Raw genomic sequence first — 26,856 nt, 5'->3', positions numbered from 1 at the left:
ACTCAGGAAACCAAGGTCTCAAGTAAGACACCAGTGAGGATGCCTTGGAACTGTTTTAAAAGGAAATGAGAAGAATTGTTTAAACTATTGTTTTTTAAAATTTTAACCAAAATAGTGCAGTTCAATAGCTTAAAAACTAAATTACACTATACGGCTAATAAAAAGCAGCAGTTGCCTGCCTGCATCTCCCTCCCCCCAACCAATCACTTCAAAAGCAAGTTATCAGTTTCTGTGGGTATTCACTTCCATTTTTGAAATAAACTTAGATTGGTGGTGGTTTAGTCACTACATCATGTCTGACTCTTGCAATCCCATGGACTACAGCCCATGAAACTCTTCTATGGGATTTCCCAGGCAAGAACACTGGAGTGGGTTGCCATTTCCTTCTCAGGGAATCTTTCTGACCCAGGGATTGAACCTGGGTCTACTGTACTGCAAGGCAGTCTCCTGCATTGCAGGCATCTTCTTTACTGACTGAGCCACCAGGGAAACCTAAACTGGTAGTGCTTGACTTTAAATTTTAGATGTTAGCTCTAACACACAAGCACTACCCCTTCTCCCCTCAACCCCACATTACTGGCAGAAAAACAAAAAAATTTGGTAAATTCAGTGTTTATATTATCATGATTATATAAACATGAAGTATTGCTAAGACAAACTGCTAGATATGATGTTTCCTTTCTTATTTTTCTGTTGTTTTAACTGCCTTTCTTCCTTATTTGTTTGATGTACCAGTTACTAATTCTTCCCACATCCTTCAATGAATATTCAACACAATTTTCCATGTGATCCAACACAACTAAGTCCCAGTGCTGTGGCTTCCCCAGCCCCTGTCCGGTTTTCGTCAGGTTGCTTCCCAGGGCGTCTTCTATGGACTGAAAGCCTTCCACGGGCCCTTGTCCCGGGACTCCCCACCCCACTTATTTCCTTGTGTTGAGGCCCACTCTTCTAGTAGCTTTTGGAGAAGGGATAGCTGGGGGAAGTAATATGTGCAGCCTCACCTGTCTAAAAATGTCTTCTTCTATTCTCACAGAAGTAGTACAGATACTACCGTATCTGTAGATAAATTGGCTTGACTACAGTATTATTTTAGGTTGAAAACAATTTTTCACTCAGTATTTTAGCTGTAATATCTTCTAGTATCCGGTATGTTGTTGAGAACTGCCATTCTTATTCCTGATCCGGGCACCATAACTGCTTTTCTTTTGTTTCTAGGACTTTTTCTTTATGTATTAGGTGCTCTGAAAATTCACCATGACGTATTCAGCATAGATCTATTTCTCCATTTTACTGGTGTATTTAATGGCACCTTTTACTGCATACACTGAGGTCTTTTGATTTTGGGAAATTTTCTCGGGCTATTTCTTTGGAAATTTCCTTCCCTCCATTCCACTCTTCTAACAGAACTCTTATAAAGGAGAACAGGGCAGGTCTTGACTCAAGCTGCAACTTTCTTTTACCTCCAAGGCTCTTTTGCCTCTGTCTCATTTTCAGAAGAATTTCCCCATTTTCCCTTTAATATTTCTACTTCTATTTAATTCCTTAAAAATTTCCTCGATCACAGTTTTAATTCTGAGGAATTCATAACTGTCTTCTGTTTGTTCCTTTTTATAACATCATGTCTTTTCAACAGTACCTCAATTATCCAAGAATAGTTTTGTTTTTTTTACTTCTGTTTCCCACATAACATTTGTTTCCTCTGATTTCTCCTGGTGTCTGTCTTGCAGGTTAGAAGCTTTCTCAATCATCTGGTTAACCCTGGATACTCCTCATGTTTCAGAGTGAGCTACTAAATGGCTCACTGGAAGCCTGGTGAGCACAGGTGGGGTTTATTGGTGGGTGGGCTTCATGTCTGTTACTGATAGGAAATGACCAGCTGGGTTCCTGGCTTTTCATTGGGGTAACCCCCTGAATCTCACCATGTTTTATGTTTTTTCTCAGGAACCATTTAATCCTCTCACCTCTTGTCTGGGAAACATGCCTAGCTGAAGATATATTAACCTTGTGGAAAGGAGGAAGAAGGAAAGTCACACTGTCTGTTGTGGTCTCCCCTGCCTGGAGGCTCTCTGGTTCGGAATAAATCTGTTCTCATTCAGGGGAGAGGGCACTCATGTGAGCTACATGACACTCTGTAGGACTTGGGGGTTCTAACTGATGCTTACACACCTTCAGTCAACTCCCGATGTTCAGCCCAGATTCATCCTTACCATTGGCCTCCACTGCTGGCCCTTCAGGATAAACCAAACTACTTCTAACTGATGCCCGCCCGACTGTCCACCTAGACTATCCCACCATCTACTCCTCTAGTTCACTCAGCCCACTTCCATGTTCTAAAGTTTCAATATCCTCTTTTTTTGCCTCTCTGGTTCTGTCTTTATTGGCTTTATGGTTTTTTCTTTTTTTCCCTTCTGTTTTACTCTAATTTTAGGGACCAATCCACTCTAGAAGTCTACATGCTATAGTTTTAACTGATTCAAGTGCAAAATTTCTGAGAACCTTTGGTTCAAGTGCAAAATTTCTGAGCTCCTGAGGGAAATTACACCAGACTCTGGTGTAATGTCTGGGCTTCCCTGGTGGCTCAGATGGTAAAGAATCATCTGCAACGCAGGAGACGTGGGTTCAATCCCTGGGTTGGGAAGATCCCCTGGAGAAGGGAATGGAAACCCACTCCAGTACTCTTGCCTGGAGAATCCCATGGACAGGGGGGTCTGGTGGGCTACAGTCCATGGGGTCGCAAAGAGTTGGACATGACTGAGCACTTTTTTTTTCTGGATATTTGCAGCATCTGATAGTTAGGGTTTGCCTCAACTCTGAAAGTTTAGGCAATGCAGAACTCTGTGATTTGGGGAGGCACATGTTTATGCTGCTGTTCTCCAGAGGTGACTAAACTAATGCCCAGGTGGGCAGCGTGTCCCTGTGGCATTGCTTGTTCTCTACTTGTCAGACAGTCATTAAATAGTTACAACAGTTTCTTTCCAAGAAAAGGTCATTAAGGAAAACAAAAGCTCTCAAATTGAAGAGATGATACATGCTTGTGTTATTCAGTCATAAATAAGAAGCATCTGACTTTGAACAGAAATGTCATTGAGGATTTAAAGCAAAAGTCTGCATAAACATTTCTGTATTTGTAAATTTCAGGATTCTCAACGGTCTCCTCCGTGCATACACTTACTAATTGTCACGACTGACTCTAAGTTTTGAAGATATAAGGGACACACACATGCTCTATCAAGCCAATTAAGTTTCCCAGCTCATTAAGGCCTTGCCTAACTGTGGGGATAGCTCTTTGTCAAGTAAAAGGAGGCTCTGAAGCCATTCTTTCGGTTCCTGAGTTTTCGCCTCCATCCGCATAAATGCAGGAAGACTTCTTTTTCTTAAGGTAACCTTCATAAGATGCTTTGTTATGAGTCATGCAAGATTAGTAAGAGGTGTTCTCAGTCCCGTGGGGATCATAATCAAAGGCCTCAGAATAAATGATTTAAATGATTTCTTAAAGACCACATGCCATTTATCACATACTAAAATCTGGAAAAATCTCATATGCATCAAATGACTTCATTTTCACTTCCTTATTGTTCAGTTTTGGGAGACCAGTTGAAACTATTCAGTAGCATTTTGTTTTACCTTTTCTTTCTTCTTTCTCTCCATTTTTTGTAATTAATATAGAACTTCTAAGAAACAGTATATACTTATTCTAGTAATTTACTCACCTGGTTCCAAACCCATTATCTTAGATGTGTCTCTCTCTCCTTTTTCAAAGTAAAATAAATATCCTCTTAAAAATCCTCTAAGCTCTTCCACAGGAATTTCTTCCCATTTCACTAATATAGAATCTGCAGATGTATCCTCAACAGTAAAATTTGGAGCAACAGCTGGAGCTGTAAAAGAAAAGAAGCCCACACTTAAAGGCGAGTTTACTAATACAGAGCAAGACATTAAGGTTTAATGAGATTTCTAGCCTCAAAAACAGCTGAGCCTGGAATTAGAACATTATTCTTTATTTAATCATAAACTTTCACATATATTATCATATCACTTTTACTATGAATATACAAAGGTAGAATTTACAACTTTCAGGTATAAAACATATGGGGGGGGTGGGGTTTGCAAAACCTATGCAAAATCTTTAAGTGGCTATTCCAATAGACTATTTCTATTTCCCCTTTTAGTGATAGTCTTAAATAAACAGTTTTTAAAATTTGTAAAAGCACATGGTAAGTCTTTTTGACATCCAAAATAAGACTTAGTTTTCTCTATGACAAGAGTAAAACTGTCAAATGTAAACATTAAACAAATGAAGTAAGGATAAGTAATTATCAATAATTTTACAGTTATCATCTAACTTATTTTTCTTCCTTGAACTAATACACATCTCAATTCAATCTATTTTTAGAATTCAATCTTAAAATTGATGTCTACTTATAATTTCTCATGTTATCTTCAACTCTAAGAAAACTTACCCATTTAACTTACCCAATTCTTCTACATATCCAATTACAGAACGTAATAATTGATATCCTTGATTTCTGCACCCATACACCGAAAAATTATATCTTACACCTGGTCGAAACTGATCTACAGGATGAACACAATCAGTAAGCTTTCCTAAGTACATATGACTATGAATATCTATTTTAGAAATCTCAAACTGAAAATAACTCACTTTGAAATTTCCAAAGCTAATTTTACAAAGGTTACAGAAAATATATTTGCGTTTCCAAAACTAGTAAACATTCAGAGTGAAAACTGACTTGACAAAAATTAAATTCACATCTGTTGCAATGAAAAATTTAGTATTATAACATGACATCATCTTGAAGGGAAAAAAAATAGTAATCAAGGTTTTCATTTTGTTCCTTCAAACTAAGCAATGACAGCTTCTTCCTAGATTTGGTCCTGGGTCAGTTTCTGAAATGGTCCCAGGTCTGTAGCACACCTCTGAAAAGCCCTTCCCTAACTAGGGTTATTTGTGGGTTGGAAGAACCCATTGCTCTCCCCTTGTTCCAAGAAGCAGATACTAAAATTTCCACTCTACACGACACCTCGGGGTTAAAGGAAATGGGACTTAAGAGTCTATTCCTCTTTATAGCATCAGCATTTAGTGCTATTAACTCCACAAGACATACAAGAAAAGCATTTTAACTTTGATCCAAGTTAATCACTTTCAAATGTCTCCTCAATACAATGCAAAGCAGGATGGATGTAACAGGACCCCTGGCCTGGAGCAGCTGGCAGGACAGATGTGAAGAGCTAACAATAAGATGCTATGCGGGGCCTCTGCATCGAAGGTCCTCCTTCTCACCCTACAGGTTTCAACTTCATCTTATATCCCAGATATTCCAGCTAAAGATACATTTCTCACCTCTCCGCATCATTCCACCCTGCCCCAGTCCATTCTGATCATTCTCAAGGCCAAAGTGAGAAAGGAGGGAAGAGGGGTCATAATTTGTACAGAGCACACTATGGCTGTGTAAGATTGGGCTGTACTTCGCTGGTAAGGGATGACATACTCGGCAAGGAAAAAGAAAGGCAACCATCGAGGCCTTGGCCAATTATGCACATGAAAGAATCTGGCTGTATTCCAAGTAGAACTGGAAAAAAAACCTGAAGCTCCATGTAGGAATCCAACGCATGGGGCTCACCCTGACCATCTGACAGTGAACAAAGTAAACAAGCAGAGCGTGATTCCTGGGAGAGAAGGCTCAGCAGCTGCTCGCGCTCCTGAACTTCACTCACACGTGAGGGAGAACGGGCCCGGGCTGGGGGGTGGTGACGTCAGAAGCTTCACTGCCAAGAGGTTCCACAGTTCCCACAGGCAGAGGCACACTCACTCATGCCAGGGACTCAGAAGAACAGTGACAGTGCAGAGGGGGCTAGAGTTCCCAAGGACAAGGCTGGCTCGGCCTGCAGGTAACCACACACCCCTCTTGGCTGCATCATCTTAGGCTTGCAGCTCCTGAGCTGCCCCCCGCCCCTCACTGCACCCCTGACCTGCATCAGGGGAAGTGGTATTGGGTGCAAGTCCTTTGTGCTCAGTAACCTGGCTTGTGGGCAAACATGGGCAAAAAGATGGCAAATGAGGTCATTATAATTATAAACAATGCTGTGCTGAACATTCTTAGATGTACATCTGTGCTGCTCTTGGATTTTCTTCCTTAGAATACATTCCTAGGCAAGTAACAACGAGATCAAAGTCTATGAACTGTTTCACACACATACTGCCACAAACTGCTTTCCAAAAAAGTTAAACCAATCCATGTCCAGCCCAGTGGTGAGGGGGAACAGTCACTGCACTGCAACCAGTCACTCCATGTGCTGCTCTTAAAATAAAGGTTTTTTTGGTGGTTAGCCGCTGCAGTGTAACCGAAATAGAAACATAATGGTGTACACATGAAACCTGCATGATGTTATTATAAACCAATGTCACCCCAATAAAAAGTAAATTTAAAAAATATCTTTAAAGAACTCTGAGAGACACTTACCAGATTCTATTACAGTTTCAGTACTGTTTGGAGGGACTTTTTTCCAGTCCATGAGGCAGGGTCCAGACTGAGATGAGTTACACCACTTAATTACATAGTCGCAGGTCATGTTGGGGTCGTAATTCCAAGTGAGGAGGATCCTATTTCCCATTCCAAGAGCCTGCTCTATTTTGAGATCATCTTCAAGAAAGAAGGATTTTTACTAGTGTTAAAAATAATGTTTTAAGGTAAACCTCATGAAAATGAGCCAGAGTTATACAAATCATTTCATTGTACATACAATGCAAAATGGTGCTAACCTAGATAAACCTTCAGCCAAGTTTAGAAATGCTGCTCTACGGCAGTTACCTGGTCATACAGATCAACTCTGCAGCTGGGAAAAAAACAAAACAAAAAAGAACCAAGGATCAGGTAGTGCCATAGCTGGGCAGGGACATGAAGCTCAAGAGCCATGATGAATGGGGCAGAAGGAATGAGCAATGGAGGGTCACGGCACAGCAGCACAGGGACGGGAGGCCGGAGAAGAGCAGGCACGGGTGGCCAGGACCTCCTTTCATCATCCACTATGGATGTGAGCGCCACGAGTGCAGGCAGGGCCTGTGCCTGCAGCTCCACTCTGCACACAGACCACGCCAAGCAGGAGCATAACCTCACGCAGTCAGTGAATGAATGGGTGTGCCAGCCCCTTGCTTCCCTTCAAGGGAGACTGCTGTCCCATGGGTGGGTGGAAGGGATTCTGGAGACAGGACAGGGATGGGATGGCCAGTGTGGGCAGAGAGCAGTACGGATGAGTGAGGTGCAGAAGCTGACAGAGGGCGCGGGGGGCCATGGTGAGGTTTGATTTTACCACCTGCCAGATCTCAGCCTCAGTGATAGGGGAGGCCCAAGGTTGGGACTAAGTAATTAGTGTGGGTTAGGACAGCGTGGCCAAGAGGGACATTTTCCAGAGAAACAGGGCAAAAAAGTAATTTCTCTAACTGATGCATATTTAAGGGCTCAGTAAAAAGCCATGGAAACGTTTTTTTGAACAAAATTTGCATTCATAAGCAACTACTACTGGATACAAGACAACAATTCGGCTTGGAATATAGAAGACTCTGGATACAACAGCTTCTTGGCTCAATGTGACTAAAAACTCCACACTGTCAGCCTGTGTTGAGGCAGTAAGGCCTCCAACTGGGGAAATCCTCAAGGAACCATGATTTGTTCTGAGTTGCAGTAACTGTCTGAAAGCTGATAGCCAGACCATTGTTAGTTCGGTAAATTACTACCTCCTTAGAGCTATACCTCATGCGAAGAGTTGACTCATTGGAAAAGACTCTGATGCTGGGAGGGATTGGAGGCAGGAGGAGAAGGGGACGACAGAGGATGAGATGGCTGGATGGCATCATCGACTCGATGGACGTGAGTTTGGGTGAACTCTGGGAGTTGGTGATGGACAGGGAGGCCTGGCGTGCTGCGATTCATGGGGTCGCAAAGAGTTGGACACGACTGAGCGACTGAACTGAACTGAACTGAGAGACACACAGAAAAGGCAGGAATATAGCTTCTGAATTAAAAGATAACATAGGTATTGCCTATTATTCTGAGAGCCATGAAATACCTAACCTAAATCGGCAGCTTATCTTGCCACGGGTGTTCATACGTCTTTCCCTTGTCTTGTTTTTGCCCCCACGGCACTGCCTGCAGACCTCTCCTCTCTAGCATGCACTGCTCTCTGGGCTCTGGCTGCTGCTGTGTGTCTTGAAACATACTGTGTGTCCCTATTTCTTCCTCCTAATGTGTCCACAACTGAGTGGAACAAAGAAACAGTTATGTAACAAGAAGTCAGATGCTGCCCAGTGCCCTCAAACAAGAACTGAAAAGGTACTGAGGACCCAAACTGGACTAGTTTTTCTTCCTTCAGGAGTGGGTGATCATAGAAAGGTGACCCCATACTAGGGTGGGATAGCAAGTCGGGGGGATCACAGAATGACTCAGAAGAGGAGCTAACTGGGCAAGGGGGCAGGAGTGACCACTGAGAACTTGTGACTCAAAGAGTTGTCAAGGCAGCTGAGGAAGAATGGACAGTCGCTGTTCAGTTCAGTCACTCAGTCATGTCCAACTCTCTTGACCCCATGGACTGCAGCACACCAGGCTTCCAGGTCCATCACCAACTCCGAGTTTACTCAAACTCATGTCCATTGAGTCAGTGTGTGATGCCATCCAATCATCTCATCTTCTGTCATCCCCTTCTCCCGCCTTCAATCATTCCCAGCATCAGGGTCTTTTCAAATGAGTCAGTTCTTCACAACAGGTAGCCAAAGTATTGGAGTTTCAGCTTCAGCATCAGTCCTTCTAATGAATATTCAGGACTGATTTCCTTTAGGATGGACTGGTTGGATCTCCTTGCTGTCCAAGGGACTCTCAAGAGTCTTCTCCAACACCACAGTTCAAAAGCATCAATTCTTTGGTGCTCAGCTTTCTTTATAGTCCAACTCTCACATCCATACATGATTACTGGAAAAACCATAGCCTTGACTAGACAGACCTTTGTTGGCAAAGTAATGTCTTTGTTTTTTAATATGCTGTCTAGGTTGGTCATAGTTTTTCTTCCAAGGAGCAAGCATCTTTTAATTTCATGGCTGCAGTCACCATCTGCAGTGATTGTGGAGCCCCCAAAAATAAAGTCTGCCACTGTTTCCACTGTTTCCCCATCTGCCATGAAGTGATGGAACCAGAAGCCATTATCTTAGTTTTCTGAATGTTGAGTTTTAAGCCAGCTTTTAAACTCTCCTCTTTCACTTTCATCAAGAGGCTCTTTAGTTCTTTTTTGCTTTCTGTCATAAGGGTGGTGTTATCTGCATATCTGAAGTTATTGATATTTCTCCTGGCAATCTTGATTCCAACTTGTGCTTCCTCCAGCCCAGCGTTTCTCATGATGTACTCTGCATATAAGTTAAATAAGCAGGGTGACAATATATAGCCTTGATGTACTCCTTTCCCAATCTGGAACCAGTCTGTTATTCCATGTCCAGTTCCAACTGTTGCTTCTTGACCTGCATACAGATTTCTCAGGAGGCAGGTCAGGTGGTCTGGTGTTCCTATCTCTTGAATAATTCTCCAGTTTGTTGTGATCCACACAGTCAAAGGCTTTGGCATAGTCAATAAAGCAGAAGTAGATGTTTTTCTGGAACTCTCTTGCTTTTTCGATGACCCAGGGCATGTTGGCAATTTGATCTCTGGTTCCTCTGCCTTTTCTAAATCCAGCTTGAACATCTGGAAATTCATGGTTCACATACTGTTGAAGCCTGGCTTGGAGAAGTTTGAGCATTACTTTGCTAGTGTGTGAGATGAATGCAATTGTGCAGTAGTTTGAGCATTCTTTGGCATTGCCTTTCTCTGGGATTGGAATGAAAACTGACAGTCACTGTAACTCATCAAATTTAAAGGGGGCAATGAGGAATTTTAAAATTACATCAAAATTCTTTTCTAAAGCTTATACTGAAGATGAAATTTAGACTTTAAGAAGAATTTCTTATCAGTAAAGGATTCCTATTAATAAAGAATTATCTTATCAATGAAGCTCTCATTTAAAATGAGTATTTCTTCCTAACTGTTTAAAAATAGCCTAGCTGATGTGTCAACTGTCATGGTCTCGGGAAGATGTGTGAAAGCAGTTCTGAGTAAACTGTTAAAATATTTCTTCCTAAGAGTAGTATCTACCGCCATAACTCTACAACATTATGTGTTAAAGTAATTGGGTTTTATTCATCAGTGTAGATGCTTCCAGTCATACTGAAGGCTACTGCCTCTCCACGAATATTTGACAGTAAACTGCCTGTTCCTCCTTACTCATTAGCAGCAGCGGAGGGTATGAGAAGAAAGCTGACATTATGAGAGCAAGCAACACCACCAAAATGTTTCACCTCGGTTCCCTGTCCTTATATATTACTTCTACCTTAAGTACTCACCATTGGGAATTTCCATACTAGCTATTTTAGAAGGTGGTGATGAGCCGGCAGAATTTTTTGCCACCACACTGATGATGTAGTCATTTTTATCAAGTTGTAATTCTGCCCTGTGTTGAGTATCAGGAATCTCAGAAAGGGATTTTGTTTCCTCATCTGATGAATATGATACATTATAAGAAAGTATTTTTCCATAAGCTTCATTAATGGGTAAAGGCTATTAAAAAAAGAAAAATAAATTCTGTTATAAAAATTGGCAAAGGTGATGTGACAAGGCAAGGCCACTGAGTCTAAACCGGATACTTCACTAATCCTGACAAAGTAACATTAGGAAACATGAGTCGTTAACAGTACACAGCACAGACTTTAAATCCACTGAGATCTGGATACATCAGGGAAGCAGTGCTGAACAAAAACTACGCTTGCTGTAAGCAGTCGAGTACATAAAAATATAAAAATTAAGTAACAAATCAATATCTAGCTTCATATTTTTCAGAAGGAAACCAAAAGAAGATGAGAAGCAGTGCTCTACTTAAATAAAATATTAAAAGTATGGCATCATGTTTTTAAAACAGTTATTGTTTTTTCATTTTAAAGTAGTACTTGCTCATTACAGAAAATGTGGAAAATATTAAAAAGTTGGAAGAAAAATCTCCCATATTCCCATTTCTTAAATATTCTTACATTCTGGTATTTCCTTCAAGCTGTTTTTCTTGATGGAGACTTTTATTAAAATTGTTTCAATCATATTATACAATTGTCTTTTTTTTTTTCACTTTTCTACAATACACTCTTTTTTTGGATAATACAGTTATATATATTTCTAACAGCTTCATATTTCATATAGCATTTTTATTAGTTTACCTGAATATTTCTTTAAAAAGTAGAATTTAAGTTGTTGCCATTTTTTTTCACAATAAAATAAACCTTTTGGTGCCACAGTTTTTTCCCCAGTTAGGATTAATTCCTTAATGTGGGGTCCCAAATCTGGACTTACAGGAAAGGAAATAAACATTCAAATGTCTTTATTTATATATCTAAACTGCTTTTCCAAACAATCCCTCCAATTTATGTAGCAGTGCATAGGACCCTCTGATCCAGCCACTAATACTCTGCTGAAGACACAGAGGTCCCGGACAGCTCTCTGATGGCCTGGTCCAGTGAACACGCTACCATCCCAAGAATTGTGGATTTCATTTGATACTGTCCATTCCTTCACCTATCACCCCCATTCCCTTGGTTTCTGCACACTATTTTCTTCTGGTCTTCCTGCCCTTCTAACCTTCCCAACCTCCTCTGCTGGATCCTCCTCCTCTGCTGGTTCTTCAGATGCCGCCACCACCCACAATTCTACACCTGGCCTCCTTCTACACTGTGTGCTGAGTGATCAATTTACATGCTACTTAAAGCTATGTCTTTAGCTCAGACCTCTCTGGAGCTCCAGAGCCTTACACCAAACTACTGCCTACTGAACTATACTCGATCATCCTATGGTCATGTTGTGTATAATCAACATGTCCAAAACAACTGAATTTTCCACCCAAATATGGCAGAACCATAAACTAGTCACTGAAGTTAGAATCTGAATTGCTTCAATATTTTTAATCCTTGGTTAAACATTCATCTAGTCTGAAAAATATCCTAAACTCTCTACATTGAAGTCATCTGTACAATCATTCCTATATTACTGCACAATCTGACAGACAAGTGAGAGTAGCTAAGGGATTTTTCCAATTAAGAATAAGAGGGGATGCACAGTCATATACAGACGACCTCCAAGTGATGGAATGTGTACACGACATCCTCACAGACTTCAAAGACTCACTTTAATCAAAGCCATACTGATGTCAAGTATTTGTAAAAGTTTACTTTAAATAACAAAATGCACTATTTAAAAGAATCTGGTTATAACTATTCCTATGAAATCTGATGTAGAAAACAACTGTTTGTGGTTTTGATTTTCATAAATCAGCAATGAAAACATTTGCTCCAGTAAGGTTTATGCTTTAGCAAAACATAATGCAATTCATACTTTAGCTGAAATTTTAGAAAACTTTGTAAAACTTTATAATTGCTATACTGTAACACAATTTATTTAGGGGACAACAAATTATGCTGACTGATAAGATATAAAAAATTGGTTTCCTATTCACTGAATAGAAAATACAACATAAATACTTAGGATTCTAACTTGTGGTTTCTGGCTGCATTTCTGACTAAAGTGAGATAGATGGAATTCATGAAATCCTCGGTCCTTTATAAGTCTCATAAAATCAAACTGAAGAATGCTTAGACCTGAGACAGACATCCTCACTACAAAGACTGTGGTACGTCTGCAGTGATGAGGAATCTGCGAGTTTTAGAAGCCAGGCTACATTCTCAGCAATACTGTAACTAAGCCAGTCTGGGAAATCCTGGCTCCCTAATAACCCAAGAACCATATGTAATTTAAGTAGTTTAGCATACTAAAGTTATTTAAATATTCAAGGAAAAATAAGACATTTACCTTCCAATATATTATTAGATTTCTTCCATCAGAACTCCACTCCCTCCAAATATCTGGTCCCTTTGAAGGAACTAGAAAAGAGATTTAAAAGTCAATATTTGAAGATGCATACTATGTCAGTTGATAAGATCAGTAATTGGGATGGCAGGGTTTAAAATTGAAATTCTCAATAAAAATGTGAAGCAGTTAGTGCTTCTAAGTCATTTTCCACTTAGAAAATGGAGCAATGGAAAAGCTGAGCTCTGAACATCTGCAAAGCACAAGGTCCCTTACAATGGGTTAAAATCACCCTCACATCCCTCAGACGGATTGGGGCGGCCTCTCCATCTCACATCCTCCTGCTGCTGCTGCTGCTAAGTCATTTTAGTCGTGTCTGACTCTGTGCGACCCAATAGACGGCAGCCCACCAGGCTTCCCATCCCTGGGATTCTCCAGGCAAGAACACTGGAGTGGGTTGCCATGTCCTTCTCCAATGCATGAAAGTGAAAGTGAAGTCGCTCAGTCGTGCCCGACTCTTGGTGACCCCATGGACTGTAGCCTACCAGGCCCCTCCATCCATGGGATTTTTCAGGCAAGAGTACTGGAGTGGGGTGCCATTGCCTTCTCTGTCACATCCTCCAACCTCCCTTTATTCAAGCCTGCTCTGGCTACAGGTCAGCTTCCTGACTGTTCCTACAACATGCAGAGGACACCTACTCTAGTCTTTCTGCACTTTCTGTGTTCTCTCTTCCTCTGACTACAACTTTCCTCCTCTGAATTAACTATGTAGCTTCCTTCCCCACCTCCTTTGTATCTCAGATCAAGTGTTACCTTATTAGTGAAGTCTTTCCCAGCTACCTTATTTAAAATTGCACCCCCTCTCCCCAACCACTTGGCCTTCATTCCCTAGCCCTCTCTCTAGTTTTTATTTTTTTCCATGGCACTCATTGCCACCCAAAATACACTATTATATATGTAGTTTAAAAACTCATTTCTAATACTCTATCCTCTACACTCCATGGGCAGAGTGCTGTTTTATTCACTGCTATATTCCTAGTAACCAGATGATTCCTGACACATGGTGGATAATTATAAGTATTTCTTAAGTGAATTAAATGCCTTTATTCAATGAGGTATAAATAAAGTGTTTCCTCTTGGCAAGAACAGGTCATCAACTAAGGCAAAAGCTCCTGTGGTAACTAGTTTCCAAAAGGACCAATGATGCTGGTCACGGCCCCTGACATTCAGTGTGGTGGTCCCTCCTCCAGTGTATCAGGGTTGGCCTGTGCGGCCAGTAGGGTAGAGTAGACGTGATGTATGTTCCTTCTGAGACTAGGACATAAAGACATTGTGGAAACTGCCTTGTTTTCTCTTTGATCACCAAATCTGGGTGCTGCTGGCTGCCATGTGAGGACACCCCAGCAGCCCTATGGAGAGGCCCGCACGGTGAGGAATGCAGACCTCATGCCAACAGCCATGTGAGTGAATCATCCTGAAAGCCAATCCTCCAGACCCAGTCAAGCCCGCAGCCCCCACTCACACCCTGATTGTAGCCTCCTAACAAACTCTAAGTCGGAGCCACTCAGCTAAGCTGCTCCTGAATTTCCGAACCAAAGACACTGTGAGATAACAAATGCCTGCAGTTTTAAGCCACTGAGCTCTGGGTAATTTGTCACAGCAACAGATAACTAGTATATCCTCTCTCGGGACTCAAGCAGGATCCAAGTAATTCTTGAATGTGTTGTAAAGATCCTCTCATCTCGCTCGTCTTCATGTGAAGAGACAAAATCTGGGTTAATACCTATCAGTTTTTGTCTCACTGTTTCTCTGCTTATCGCTTCCCCCATGGTTCAAACAATAAAGAATCTGCCTGCCATGCCAGGGACCTGGGTTCAACCCTGGGTCAGGAAGATCCCCTGGGGAAGGGAATGACAACCCACTCCAGTACTCCTGCCTGGGAATATGGACAGAGGAGCCTGGCCAGCTATAGTCCATGGGGCTGCAAAGACTTGGACACGACTGAGCGACTAACACACATTACATTTTTTGGAAGAAGTTTGATATTCCCTATATTATACAGTGCAAATAAATCTTTTGCTATCTTTTATTGAATAATTTCTGAAAATTACACCTATTTCTAAATTTTTGCTGTTTGTTTGAAAGTTGATATCTGGATTAATCAAGAATAGAATCTCATTCTGTCTTTAGAAATTATCATACTCGGAAAACCAGTTACCTGATTTTATTGATATTTTGATCTGGGTGTACCACAGAAACTAAAGTTCAAGAACTTGTAGTCCCGACCATCCTTAGGCCTAAGTCACAATATTTTACCAAATTAGCTTTATTAATAATTGCTTTCAATAAAGAAACACTATAAATAGATTATTATAATTAAAATACCAGGAATAGGAGGAAAAAGTGTGAGAAAAACCACCCCATAATCTTACTAAATTTCAAGTTTGGTTTCCTATGTATCATCCTAATATCGTTATAATCATATTGTGGATAAGGTAGCTTAGCCGTTTCACATAACATAAGCCAAATATTTTTTCGTATTATCATGAAACTAAAACTCATCATTTAAAATCTTTGTATGGTATTTTACTGCTGCTGCTACTGCTGCTGCTAAGTCACTTCAGTCGTGTCCGACTCTGTGCGACCCCATAGACGGCAGCCCACCAGGCTCTCCCGTCCCTGGGATTCTCCAGGCAAGAACACTGGAGTGGGTTGCCATTTCCTTCTCCAATGCATGAAAGTGAAAAGTGAAAGCGAAGTTGCTCAGTCCTGTCTGACCCTCAGCGACCCCACGGACTGCAGCCCACCAGGCTCCTCTGTCCATGGGATTTTCTAGGCAGGAGTACTGGAGTGGGGTGCCATTGCCTTGGTATTAAATAATTACACCATTTATCTAAACATTCTCCTACTTTTAGCCACTCTGGTGACATTTTTGTTAAAAAAAAAAAAAAAAGTACAAAATTTCAGGATCTATAGTAATAATTAGTCATAAATCATTCAGTTAACTTACTGGCTTCTGTGGTTAAACACTGTTTTTCATTGCTCCATTTGCTCCATTTCCAGAAAGGGTCAGTAGAACAACGAATCCGAAAAGTATATATGGTATATGGATTTAACTTGTCCACAGTAGTAAGATAATTTGAACTTTCTACCCCCTTCATTGTGACATTCCGCTATCAGAAAACAAACATATATATTACATATGTAATATCATGTGTATATGAATAAATATACATATACATATATTTTTTAAAAGAAAGCCTCCCAAATTTGCAACATAAATTGACTGAATGTCCTAAGACTTTACTTCTATAAAACCAAAGACAGTTCATCTACTATATTTTAATTCTTACATAAAATTCAAAATCAGTGAAATTATGTTCTGCAATAGCAAAAAAATTAAAGTATATTTTTAATCCAAATGTTGAATCTAAGTAATAATGGTCAATTAAATTATGCAGAGATGATGATATTCTGTCTATGTTAATGGTGATGCAATACACCTTAATATAATTTAGTAATCTAAGATGACCTTGAGTATTAAATACATTATTCAGACATTTGGAAGCTTATTGGAGTCCAGCATCATTTATGCATTATTTTTTACATGGCATTTACAACCTCTAGTGCAGTGTTAAACATGTAGAATATCCAACAAATATTTAAACCAAATAAAATTAAGATGAAGCAATCTGAAACAAATTTGAGGATTTGCATGCCTCTGGAAAGTCTCTGAGTTCCCAATTACTTATTGCAAAGGAACTTTCTGTGTTACATTTTGCAGTCTGACTGATTTTTTAGAAATTATCAGTACATTTCCAAATAACTATTTAAGTAGAATGTCATTTATTTTAGATCTACCCCAAATTACAAGATGGTGCAGCATAAAAGTCAACTTAAGTATTTAAAATGTATTAAAAAGTCATGTTTTGACTTATAATGACCAATTATAACTTGCTCCCATTGCTGCACTTAGCAGTTTTAAATACCACATCATCTCTCTGCTGCTGATTAGTCCATTAACTAACACAAAGGCTACAGCAAAATCTACTCATTCATTCACAAATTTTTTGAGTGCCAGTTACATGCCAGGGACTATACTAGATCTGGACACATTCTGAGTAGCCGAAGTCATACTTATATTCTATAACACCTAGTACTACAATTGTTTTTAAGTGCTAAATGCAATACTGTTATGACACGTGTATGTATACACACACACATACACACACACACACACACACATATATATTTATAATGGCTCTTAGGAAACCTCTATAATAAGTAATCTGAGAGCTTATACATGTGAATTTACTTAATTCTTTCTGAAAACTACGTATTTTATCCAAAATAATGTCAAAGGAAGTTTAGAGGAGAATCTTACTCACCAATTCATGCTCTGAGTTAGTTTTATTAATTTCAATTTGACATAACAGTTTAACTTTTGTAAAGTTGCCCGGTAAATGCCAGGAAAGTATCACAGCTGTTGAATTAATATCCTTCGCTTTGAGTGAAGTAGGAATACGGGGATGAACTGTAAATATAATTTTCAAAAATTACTTTAAAAGTTCTTTTCTAATATGACAAATGAGAGCCAAAGAAAACAAAAAACAGGAGGTGTGTTATTAGTGCTGATCAACAATGTTCCACCCAGTGTTTGTGGAAGACAAACCTCACATTTATGGCCTGACACCAGGCCAGCATTGCTTAAGAACCATTCATGCTCAAGGTTGCTCAGTTAGCCCCAGAAATACTAAAAGGTAGTCTCTACCTTTAAGGAACCCCTCCTTTACTTGAGGAATGACAAACAGAAAGAAAGAAAATCAACAAGAGTATATACAGTAAGTCCAACGTGTGGTACAGATATTAACAGATACTGGAATTTGGCTGTAAGTAAGTGCAGATGTACAGTGAAGATGGGACTTAAGATGAGCCTTAGAGGATAAACCAAAGGAAACTGGCTAAACTACTGCAGAAAAGCATTTCAGGCTGGAGTCCTGGCAAGAACAAAGGCACAGTGAAGCAAACACACGCTATATTGGTTATACTGCATACACCAATTTGAGTGATAGGAAAGAACCATGGGAAAGACAGGGCTGAAATGGCAGAGGGCAGATAAATACATACAAAACGGCCACTCAAATATAAAATGTAGCCTTTCTGATCTTAGGGGAAAAAATCAAGAAACAATGAAGTAAGGCAACAGGACCATCTACTAATCACTTGTACTCTGTCTTCTAAGAGAAGTCTTGTATGCTACTGCTCCATATATTGCAGAGCTGGTCTCAGTTGATACACGTGGAAAGACCATAGGAATGAATGCCAAAAAGACTGACCTCTTTTACTTCTATTTTGATCTATATATTACTAGGGTTGGTAAAAATTCAGAAATCATCAGTAGTAAAATGGAACAAACTATTTACTGATACATAAAACTATGTGGATGGATATCAAAGACATCATCCTTAGTAAAAATGCCAACTTCCTGTGGGCAGTAGTAAAGAATATATCTGCCAATGCAGGGGATGCAAAAGACACAGTTTGATCCCTGGGTGAGGAAGATCCCCTGGAGGAGGAAATGGCAACCCACTCCAGTATTCTTGCTTGGAGAATCCCATGGACAGAGGAGCCTGGCAGGCTAGAGTTCATGGGGTTGCAAACAGTCAGAAACAAGCACAAAGGAACCCACAGTGTATGACTCCATTTACACACATTCCCCTATGACAAAACAATAGACATGAAGAACTGATTAGCTGTTTTCCAGGGACAGAGATTCATGTGTGTGTGTGTGTGTTGGTGGGGCTGCTAAAGTGACAGCAAGAGGCAGTTCCTTTGGGGTGATAGAACAGTTCTGTCTCTTAACTGTACTGGTGGGTTACACGAATCTATACACGGATCTGACTGCACAAAGCTACACACATACCACACACAATCAAACGCACAACAACTGGTGAAAACGGAGCAAGGTCAGTAGTCAGGCTCAGTATTGAACCAGGAGGGTCAACTGCCTAACTGAAGTACAGTTCCAGAAGATGATACTACTGAGAAAGTTGGAAGGGGGGACTCCATTATTTTTGCAACCACCCCTGAGTCTACAATTATTTCAAAATAAAAAGTTTTTAAAAAATATTTTCAGAAATCAAAAATTATTAGATAAAGCCACTTACAATTTCTATGAAACTAATTCAAATTTTTATTTGAATTCAATAAAATAGTGAAACTTGAAATTTAAATTTTAAAGATTTTTAAATGAAATTTAAAAAATGAATACTAAGTAACTATAAAGGAAATAATCAGTTAAAAAAACAAATCCCTAGAAGCACTTTTCATTAACCTCGAGACATTTTACCACTTCTAAAGTTATTTTTAAGACACTGGTTTATGTAGCGACTTACCTTTTTCAGTTATGTTAACTAAAAGTGTTGATTCTGTCTGACCCAGAATATTTTGAGCATTCAATGTAAAATTGTGTATTTCTTGATTTGAAAGTATTTGAAAGAATAACTGGTAGTTTTCATTTGCGGACACTTCATCTCCGTTAAATCTAACATATTTTCCTGAAAAACTGAAAAAGAGAATATTAAGGAATATTAAAACAATTTCAAAATGGCAAGAGATATATTACAGAAAAAAATGGATGAGTAAATTTCAAGTAGTTTTTCCAAAAAGGCTTATATTTCCAAGTGTAGATATATTACCTACTCAGGGAAGAAAATACATACAATGCAAAAAACAGAAGAAAATAATCAGCCATATTCCCACTACTCAGATAGTCTCTGTTCATATTTGAGGGTTCTTCTTTCTAGGCTTTTTAAAAAAAGACGACAAGAATATTGAGTCTGCAATATGCTTAAATTACAGTGTTTATAATATACCCAATTTTCTACAGCACATTTTGTTTTATATCTTTTGTATAAATGAAATAGAACATCTCCTTATGTCATTTAACATCCTTCCAGTGTGCTCCTTGCTGTCTGACAACCTCTCCCAAAGACCTTCACCTTTCAAATAAAGTGTAACTTGTACTGCGTGGGCCCTCCAAGGACGTTGGTCTTCCTGGATTCCACGTGCAAATGATTTCTTTTAAATCATATGTCTCACAGTTCAGTTTTTGAGGAATGTCTGGTGGATCTAATTAAAAAATGAGAAAAAAAATAAAGCAGTTACTTTCGTTACATATACCTTCCCTAAAAAATGTTGCATTTTATAAATGTTAATTACATTTTGGGCAATTTTCTTAAAAAATAAAATAATTTGCTTATTACATTTTGAATGATGCAGCAATTACCATTCTTTGTATAGCATGTTGTGTCAGAGTTCATATTACATTAGGAATGATGGATTAAAATATATCTAAGAGTGACTATTAGCTCATTCGGAAACTTCCTCCTAGCAACCTTAAGAGATCAACTATCATGTTTTTCCCTTAATCCCATTTCAGAGTCCATCAAATCTCTCAAAGGAACCTGTGTGCAACTAGTTCAATCAGAAAAATCTACAGGTTAAAAGTATTATCATCTATCATCTTTATATTGTGACTTGAAAAGAAGTACCAAATCATAAGTCAATGTAAGTCATGTTACAAATTTCAGAGTTCTTAAATAAATTACAAGAACTATTATTTACAAAGTAATTCTTGGTAAAATTCTGCATCTCCCTATATTCAAAGTGACTACTGCTCTTTTGTTTTTTAATGAAACTATTCTGTTTTTGTAGGGGTAAGACAAAAAAAAGAAAAACAGTTGTCTTTGTTTTGACAGACCTTAGCGTGATAAATTAAAATTCTACAGTGTGACAATGATTACAGAAAGTGATATTTCTATCTTACCTAACCAAGCATACACAGAAACTGGTATTTCCTACTGTCATTTTTTTTTAAGAATTAAAAAAAATTTATTTATTTTTGGCTGCACTGGGTCTTTGTTGCTGCGTGGGCTTCCTCTACCTGCGGCTGTCTTCACTTGCAGTACACAGGCTTCTCGCGTCAACGGCCTCTCCCACTGGGGAGCAGAGGCTCTAGGCCCATGGGCTTCAGTAGTCACAGCACATGGGCTCAGGGGCTGTGGCGCAGGGGGCCTAGCTGCTCCTTGGCATGTGGAATCTTCCCAGACCAGGGATCAAACCCGCGTCCCCTGAACTGGCAGACTGATTCTTATTCTCTTCTCTTATCCACCAGAGAAGTCCCTTACTGTCATATTTATCTAAACTATCTTCCAAGGAGCTTAACTTTTTGTTAAACAATTATCTACTTGTTGAAAAACTCTAAAAGGTAAATTTATTTTTAAAAACTTGTAATTTTAAAGATTTAGAAAATTTCACATACTTTCCCCAGAGATAAGCATTACATCCTTCAAAGTACTTGGGGTAACATTAAGAGAAGTAATGAGTATTTATATGAAAGTTTAACAACTGGTAAATAAAACTAACATTGACTTATTTATTTTGAAAACCATTTTAAACTTAAGGCCAAACTTTCAGTCATTTTATTTAACTCAAATACCCACAATTTTGAGGATATTTAAAATGCTGATTATTTTAGGATTTGGCAGATTTTTTTAAGTTGAAATACTTAAAATCCAAAATAACAGGAGTAAACTAGACAGAAGTGGAAGGAAAAATTGAAGGAGAAAAATATGAAAGGGCAGTATTTAAAATGTAATGCTTTTCAAAAAAACCAACTGAAGCTAGGTAAAAGCTTGGTATAAATCAACTTTTTCTATATAGCAGCATATAGAAAATGCAATTTAAAAATCAATTTTTAATAGCACCAGAAAACATCAAACACCTAGAAATAAATTTGCAAAAAGATATGAAAGACCTCATCTCACTAAAATAAATGAGACAAAATCTAAATAAATGGAAGGCTATACCATGTTCATGGATTGGAAGACTCAATATTGTAACAATAAAAATCTTCCTAAATTGACAGATTTAATATCAATCAAAATCCTGGCAGGTTTGAATCTGTATGTGTGTGTAAGGGAAAATTAACAAGCTGATTCTAAAATTCTTTCCAGCTTTTTCAGTAAATAATGGGTTAGCAGGATACCCATATGGGATAGAAAAGTGAATCTTGATCCCTAACTCACACCATAGCCCTTGTTACAGGTTTCTAAAGACTCTCTCTGAAGTGAAGGTTACTGCTGCTCCTGAACTAACAAGTATTGATCAATATTTCAACCTCCAAATGTTAAAAATGAAAGCTAAATTATGAATTAAGTAGGTTTTCCCTAGCACTGTAATAAAAATTAGAAAATTGTCAGAAATAATAGTGAATATTACCATCTTTTAAGTTTTAATTTTTATCTCATTCTTTTACATGAATATTTCACTGTTTGGTATCACTTATCAAGTAGTTTCCCTTCACTGGTTCTTAACTTTAGACTTCATGATCATTTATGAGGAATGTTGCAAATCATTTCCTAAAATTCCATTTAGGAAAGAAAATTTAATTTTTTAAATTTGTAAAATTTAAATTTGAATGTATCCTCACTCTCATTTGAATTCCAAAATGTTTACTGCGAAAGCAAGAAGTAATTAAGGTTACAGCCATCAATCTGAGAAGGGCACCTAATGCTGGTTATTCCCTTGGAAATCTATCAGCGCCTGAATGTAATTCATCGTAAGTTTCTATGGAACTGTAAAAAATGGCTGAAAGCACCACTGAGAATCATTAAAAAAAAAAAGGCATAAGAAAAACCATTCTGTGCCGCCAGGGAAGCCCAAGTGATCAAAAGAAAATCACAAAATCTATTCACTACATTTTATACACTTTACTCACGAGATCCTTGGACCACTCAGAACTTTTAAGTTCAGAATGTGAGGTGGAAGAGAAGCACTGCTGGAGGCAAAACCATCAGTGCTCCTAACATTACAGTTACCACAAGGGAGGGGAGAGAAAAACTCTACACACAAAATTATCTGTGGATGGGTAACACAAGCCATCTAGGTAGGGCAGTCCACCGACAACTTTTGGAAGCGTCATGGGACAGAGGTATAATCGTGTTAAAAGATGCTCCTGCATTCCAGAGAGTCCACTGTACATAGAGCACTGTGAGGGGGGACTCTTCCTCCCACATGTCCTCCAGCCACACTTCTCTCATCAGAGAAGTGCAGGTTATGCTTTTGAAAGATTTTGTGCAAAATCCTTACAATTTCTTTAATTTAGGTACCTTAAATAAAAAGGCATACTAGGTGGGAAATTAATTTATATGAAAAAATTCCTAAACAATGGAAGATTAAGAAATATTACATACTAACTGCCCCTGACTCAACAAAGCTGTTAACTAAGAATTTATTTTTAAACTAAGAATTTAAATTAAGAATTAGCAGTTGAATGTCTCAAATCTTATTATAAAATCTACAAATAATATATATATATATTCTTATGGGGCTTCCTTTGTAGTTCAGTCAGTAAAGAATCTGCCTACAATGCAGGAGATCCAGGTTCGATCCCTAGGTCAGGAAGATCCACAGGAGAAGGAAATGGCAACCCATTCCAGTATTCTTGCCTGGAGAACCCCAAGGACAGAGGATCCTGGAAGGCTATAGTCCATGGGGTCACAAGAATCGGACATGACTTAGCGACTAAACCACTACCACATATATTCTTATATGGGGTTTCCCTGGTGGCTCAGATGGTAAAGAATCTTCCTGCAATGTGGGAGACCTGGGTTCAGTCCCTGGGTTGGGCAGATCCCCTGGAGAAGGGTACTGCTACCTACTCCAGTATTCTGGCCTGTAGAATTCTATGGACAGAGAGGCCTAGCAGGCTATAGTCCATGGGGTTGCAAAGAGTTGGACACAACTGAGCAATTTTCACTTTCACAAATTATACAGATACAATTATGTAAAAAACAAGCTTAGAACTCACCTGAACTTGCTTGAAAACAAGCAAAAATGCTGGTACCTTCTTATGTTATTTATCAAAGAATTAAAAAAAAAACAAGAAAGAAAGAAAATCATCCCCCAGAAAAAACATTAAGGCTTTCCAAGAAGACCCAAAAAACATTAATAGGAACTCTTAAAAAAAAAAAAAAGTAATATACTTACATCCCGCAAAAACAACTGTTCCAAATATGTTATCTTCTACTGAGAAAACCACATTTGTTCCACTACTTGCAGAAGCAGAAATATTGCGAATCCTGATTGCAACATTTTCCCCATCAAGATGGATAAGGGGACAATGTGTACTGCCAATCTGTGCTGATAACACTTTTTCTTGAGTCACACAACATACTGTTATATCTGAGCCTGCAAGTATCACTTTGTCTTGAGGAAAAACCTTAGTCTGAGAATCAGGAGGCACTAGAAAGAGCAAAAGGAATTATAAATACTTTAGAAGTCTTTTACATAAATTAGCCCAGTGTACATAAACCACAGTTAGGTACTTTGAAATAATGGTGACTCAAAGAAAAAGAACACCCTCCAGGTTTCAAAGGAGCAAGACATACACAAGAAATAAAAATGTGTGTGGTTTTATTTATTTATGATGGGGTGATAGTGGGGGAGTGGAAGGGATTGCAGATCAATGTATATGGTTACAGGTTAATATTAATATCTAAGAAGTCCAAAGGTTGATATTAAGCAGGTTTATATCCACCATGTGAAAAATCCACACCAAAAAAAGCTGTATGTTAAATAATTCCACTTCTTTGAAATTACTCTATGTGTTTAGATCAGATGTCTTACTTTCCACTAGCCTACATATATGGTTAAGTATTCCACATCCTAAAAAGCACTTAAAAAAAAAAAAAGCCCAACTCACTATATGTTAATGGAAGCACCCCTTTGTTTTTATTTTCCTAAGTAGCCAATTTAAAAAAAGTATCTCTAGTCTTCTTTCTACCTACTCACTCTTTAATCTCCTGCAATCTGGCTTGTACTCTGACACTTAATAAAATGGTTCCGTGGCCCAACTGCTCAATCATATGGCCACTTCTTAGTAATCCTTCCTTCAACTTCCAGAGCATCTGGTATGTCACCTAAAGTCTTCCTTTTCAAAATTCCCCTCTCTCTTGGGGTGTAGACTACTGACTTTTGCTACTCTTAACCCTCTGGCTGCTATTCGTTTTGCTGGCCTCTTTTTTCCATCATCCCTCCTCATACCAGCTTCTAAGGGATCTGTCCTTGGTCTTCATGGCTCTTTCCTTGAGTTATGTTAGCTTCCAAGATTTAAACAATTTCACATCACGTATGTTAATGATCCTCAAATACACAGTTGACCCTTGAACAATACAAGTTTGAACTGCCTGGGTTCACTTATACATGGATTTTTTTCAATAGTAAATATGACAGGATTTGTGGTTGGTTGAATCTTTGGGTGTGAAACCACAGATATGGGGGTTCCACGGGTGCAGAGGCCAACTGTAAATTATATATGGACTTTCCATTACACGGAGGGTCAGAGCCCCTAACCCCCAGTTGTTCAGGGATTAACTAGATAACTCCAGTGTCAACTAATCACCTGGAAGCTGAACTTGTATTCCCAACTGACAATAAGAAGTTGCTCCCAGCCACTTCACAGCTACCTCAAACTTAACACTCAACACATTAAAATGAAATTTATCTTTCCTACCCAGTTTGTTCATGTTGTTCTGTCTCATTGGGCAGAATCACAAGATACCAAGATGCCCAAACCAACAGCCTTTTTTGACTCTATTTCTCCCCTACCAAATACACAGTCACTAATTCTGTCTTTTCAGTGTTTTCATACTTCTCCCCCTTTTTATTTCTAAACCCAGCTGTCCTACTTTATACTTGTCTTTCACTGAACTACAAGATTCTTATTAATCTGCTTGCTCCTAGTCCCTCCTTCCTCTGGCCATTTCTGCATATTGTCACTAGAGTGAATAATCCACAATGATCACCAGCCTTTTTAAGGACTTCATTTTACTGTCAACAGTATTCCAGGCCCTTTCTCACACTGCCAACATTATACCTGCATATGAGTTTTGGTCAATGTACAGATGATTTGGGGTAAACTTGCAGATTCCCATGTTCTCTGCAATAACTCTGCAGCTCACAGGGGTCTGCTCTATGGGTAAGAAATTGGGAGCTAATTTTTAAAAATATGGACTTGATATCATTACATAAAAATCTTAAATGTTCTTTAATGCTGATTCAAACTGATTTTTAAACCTGGACATTTATCCAATCCCTCAGAATGTTCTTTTAAAAAAACAGATTTCTGAAGCCTCAGAGTTTTGAATCAAAATGTTCTGGGATAGAAGACTTGGAAGATCCCTAGGTGACCCTCATGCATCCAAATGGGGTTGAGAACTAAAAGCTTAAACTCAGCCCTACCCTTAAGCAAGACTAATCTAATTCATCTGAAACAAAAATTTTTAAATATGCACTTACAGGAGATGTTCTTCAGTAGGCTCCAGTCACTCCATTCTTTGTGACCAGAGAACTGAGGATCGTCAATGTAGCATCTAATCCCCACATAGTGAATGGCACACTCCAAGGGCATGTCTGAAGTCCAGTTCCAATGATGAATTGTATCTCTGCCATTCAGAGTTGTGCTGTAGGTCACCTACAAAGTAAACACAAACAAAAACTCTATTTTCAAATAGTATGTTCTGCTTTCCTTAGGGTTAAAAAACAGACTGTATACAATTACCAGCAAAGTAAGTAAAACTTTTTCTATAACATATTAAGGAGAGTTGGAGTAACAGTATTCACTTATGTTTACTTCTTCAACTTTAGGGCCTACTTCTTTTTATACTGATGTTAATATTATAAAACACCCACTCCAGTACTCTTGCCTGGAAAATCCCATGGACAGAGGAACCTGGTAGGCTGCAGTCCATGGGGTCGCTAGGAGTCAGACACGACCGAGGGACTTCACTTTCACTTTTCACTTTCATGCATTGGAGAAGGAAATGGCAACCCACTCCAGTGTTCTTGCCTGGAGAAT

General features: G+C 38.8%; 1 protein-coding gene across 2 annotated transcripts in view; it reads right to left on the bottom strand.

Annotated features, from left to right (window-relative positions):
* LIFR (LIF receptor subunit alpha) overlaps window positions 1–26,856 on the bottom strand; it is a 79,389-nt gene that overhangs the window by 11,178 nt on the left and 41,355 nt on the right. For both annotated transcript variants that reach the window (XM_061393683.1, XM_061393684.1), the window contains exons 6-16: window positions 26,298–26,472; window positions 23,988–24,242; window positions 19,937–20,066; window positions 19,331–19,500; window positions 17,324–17,469; window positions 15,946–16,108; window positions 12,939–13,009; window positions 10,436–10,649; window positions 6,483–6,662; window positions 4,474–4,575; window positions 3,711–3,878 (exon numbers count right to left, since the gene is read on the bottom strand). In XM_061393683.1, coding sequence (XP_061249667.1) covers window positions 3,711–3,878; window positions 4,474–4,575; window positions 6,483–6,662; window positions 10,436–10,649; window positions 12,939–13,009; window positions 15,946–16,108; window positions 17,324–17,469; window positions 19,331–19,500; window positions 19,937–20,066; window positions 23,988–24,242; window positions 26,298–26,472 — 1,774 coding nt within the window. The remainder of the gene's footprint in view (window positions 1–3,710; window positions 3,879–4,473; window positions 4,576–6,482; window positions 6,663–10,435; window positions 10,650–12,938; window positions 13,010–15,945; window positions 16,109–17,323; window positions 17,470–19,330; window positions 19,501–19,936; window positions 20,067–23,987; window positions 24,243–26,297; window positions 26,473–26,856) is intronic.

This window comes from Bos javanicus, chromosome 20 (genome assembly GCF_032452875.1).
Source record: "Bos javanicus breed banteng chromosome 20, ARS-OSU_banteng_1.0, whole genome shotgun sequence".
Taxonomy (NCBI): Eukaryota; Metazoa; Chordata; class Mammalia; order Artiodactyla; family Bovidae; genus Bos; species Bos javanicus.
The sequence above is the reverse complement of the archived record's forward strand: the minus strand, read 5'-3'. Positions and strand labels throughout refer to the sequence as shown.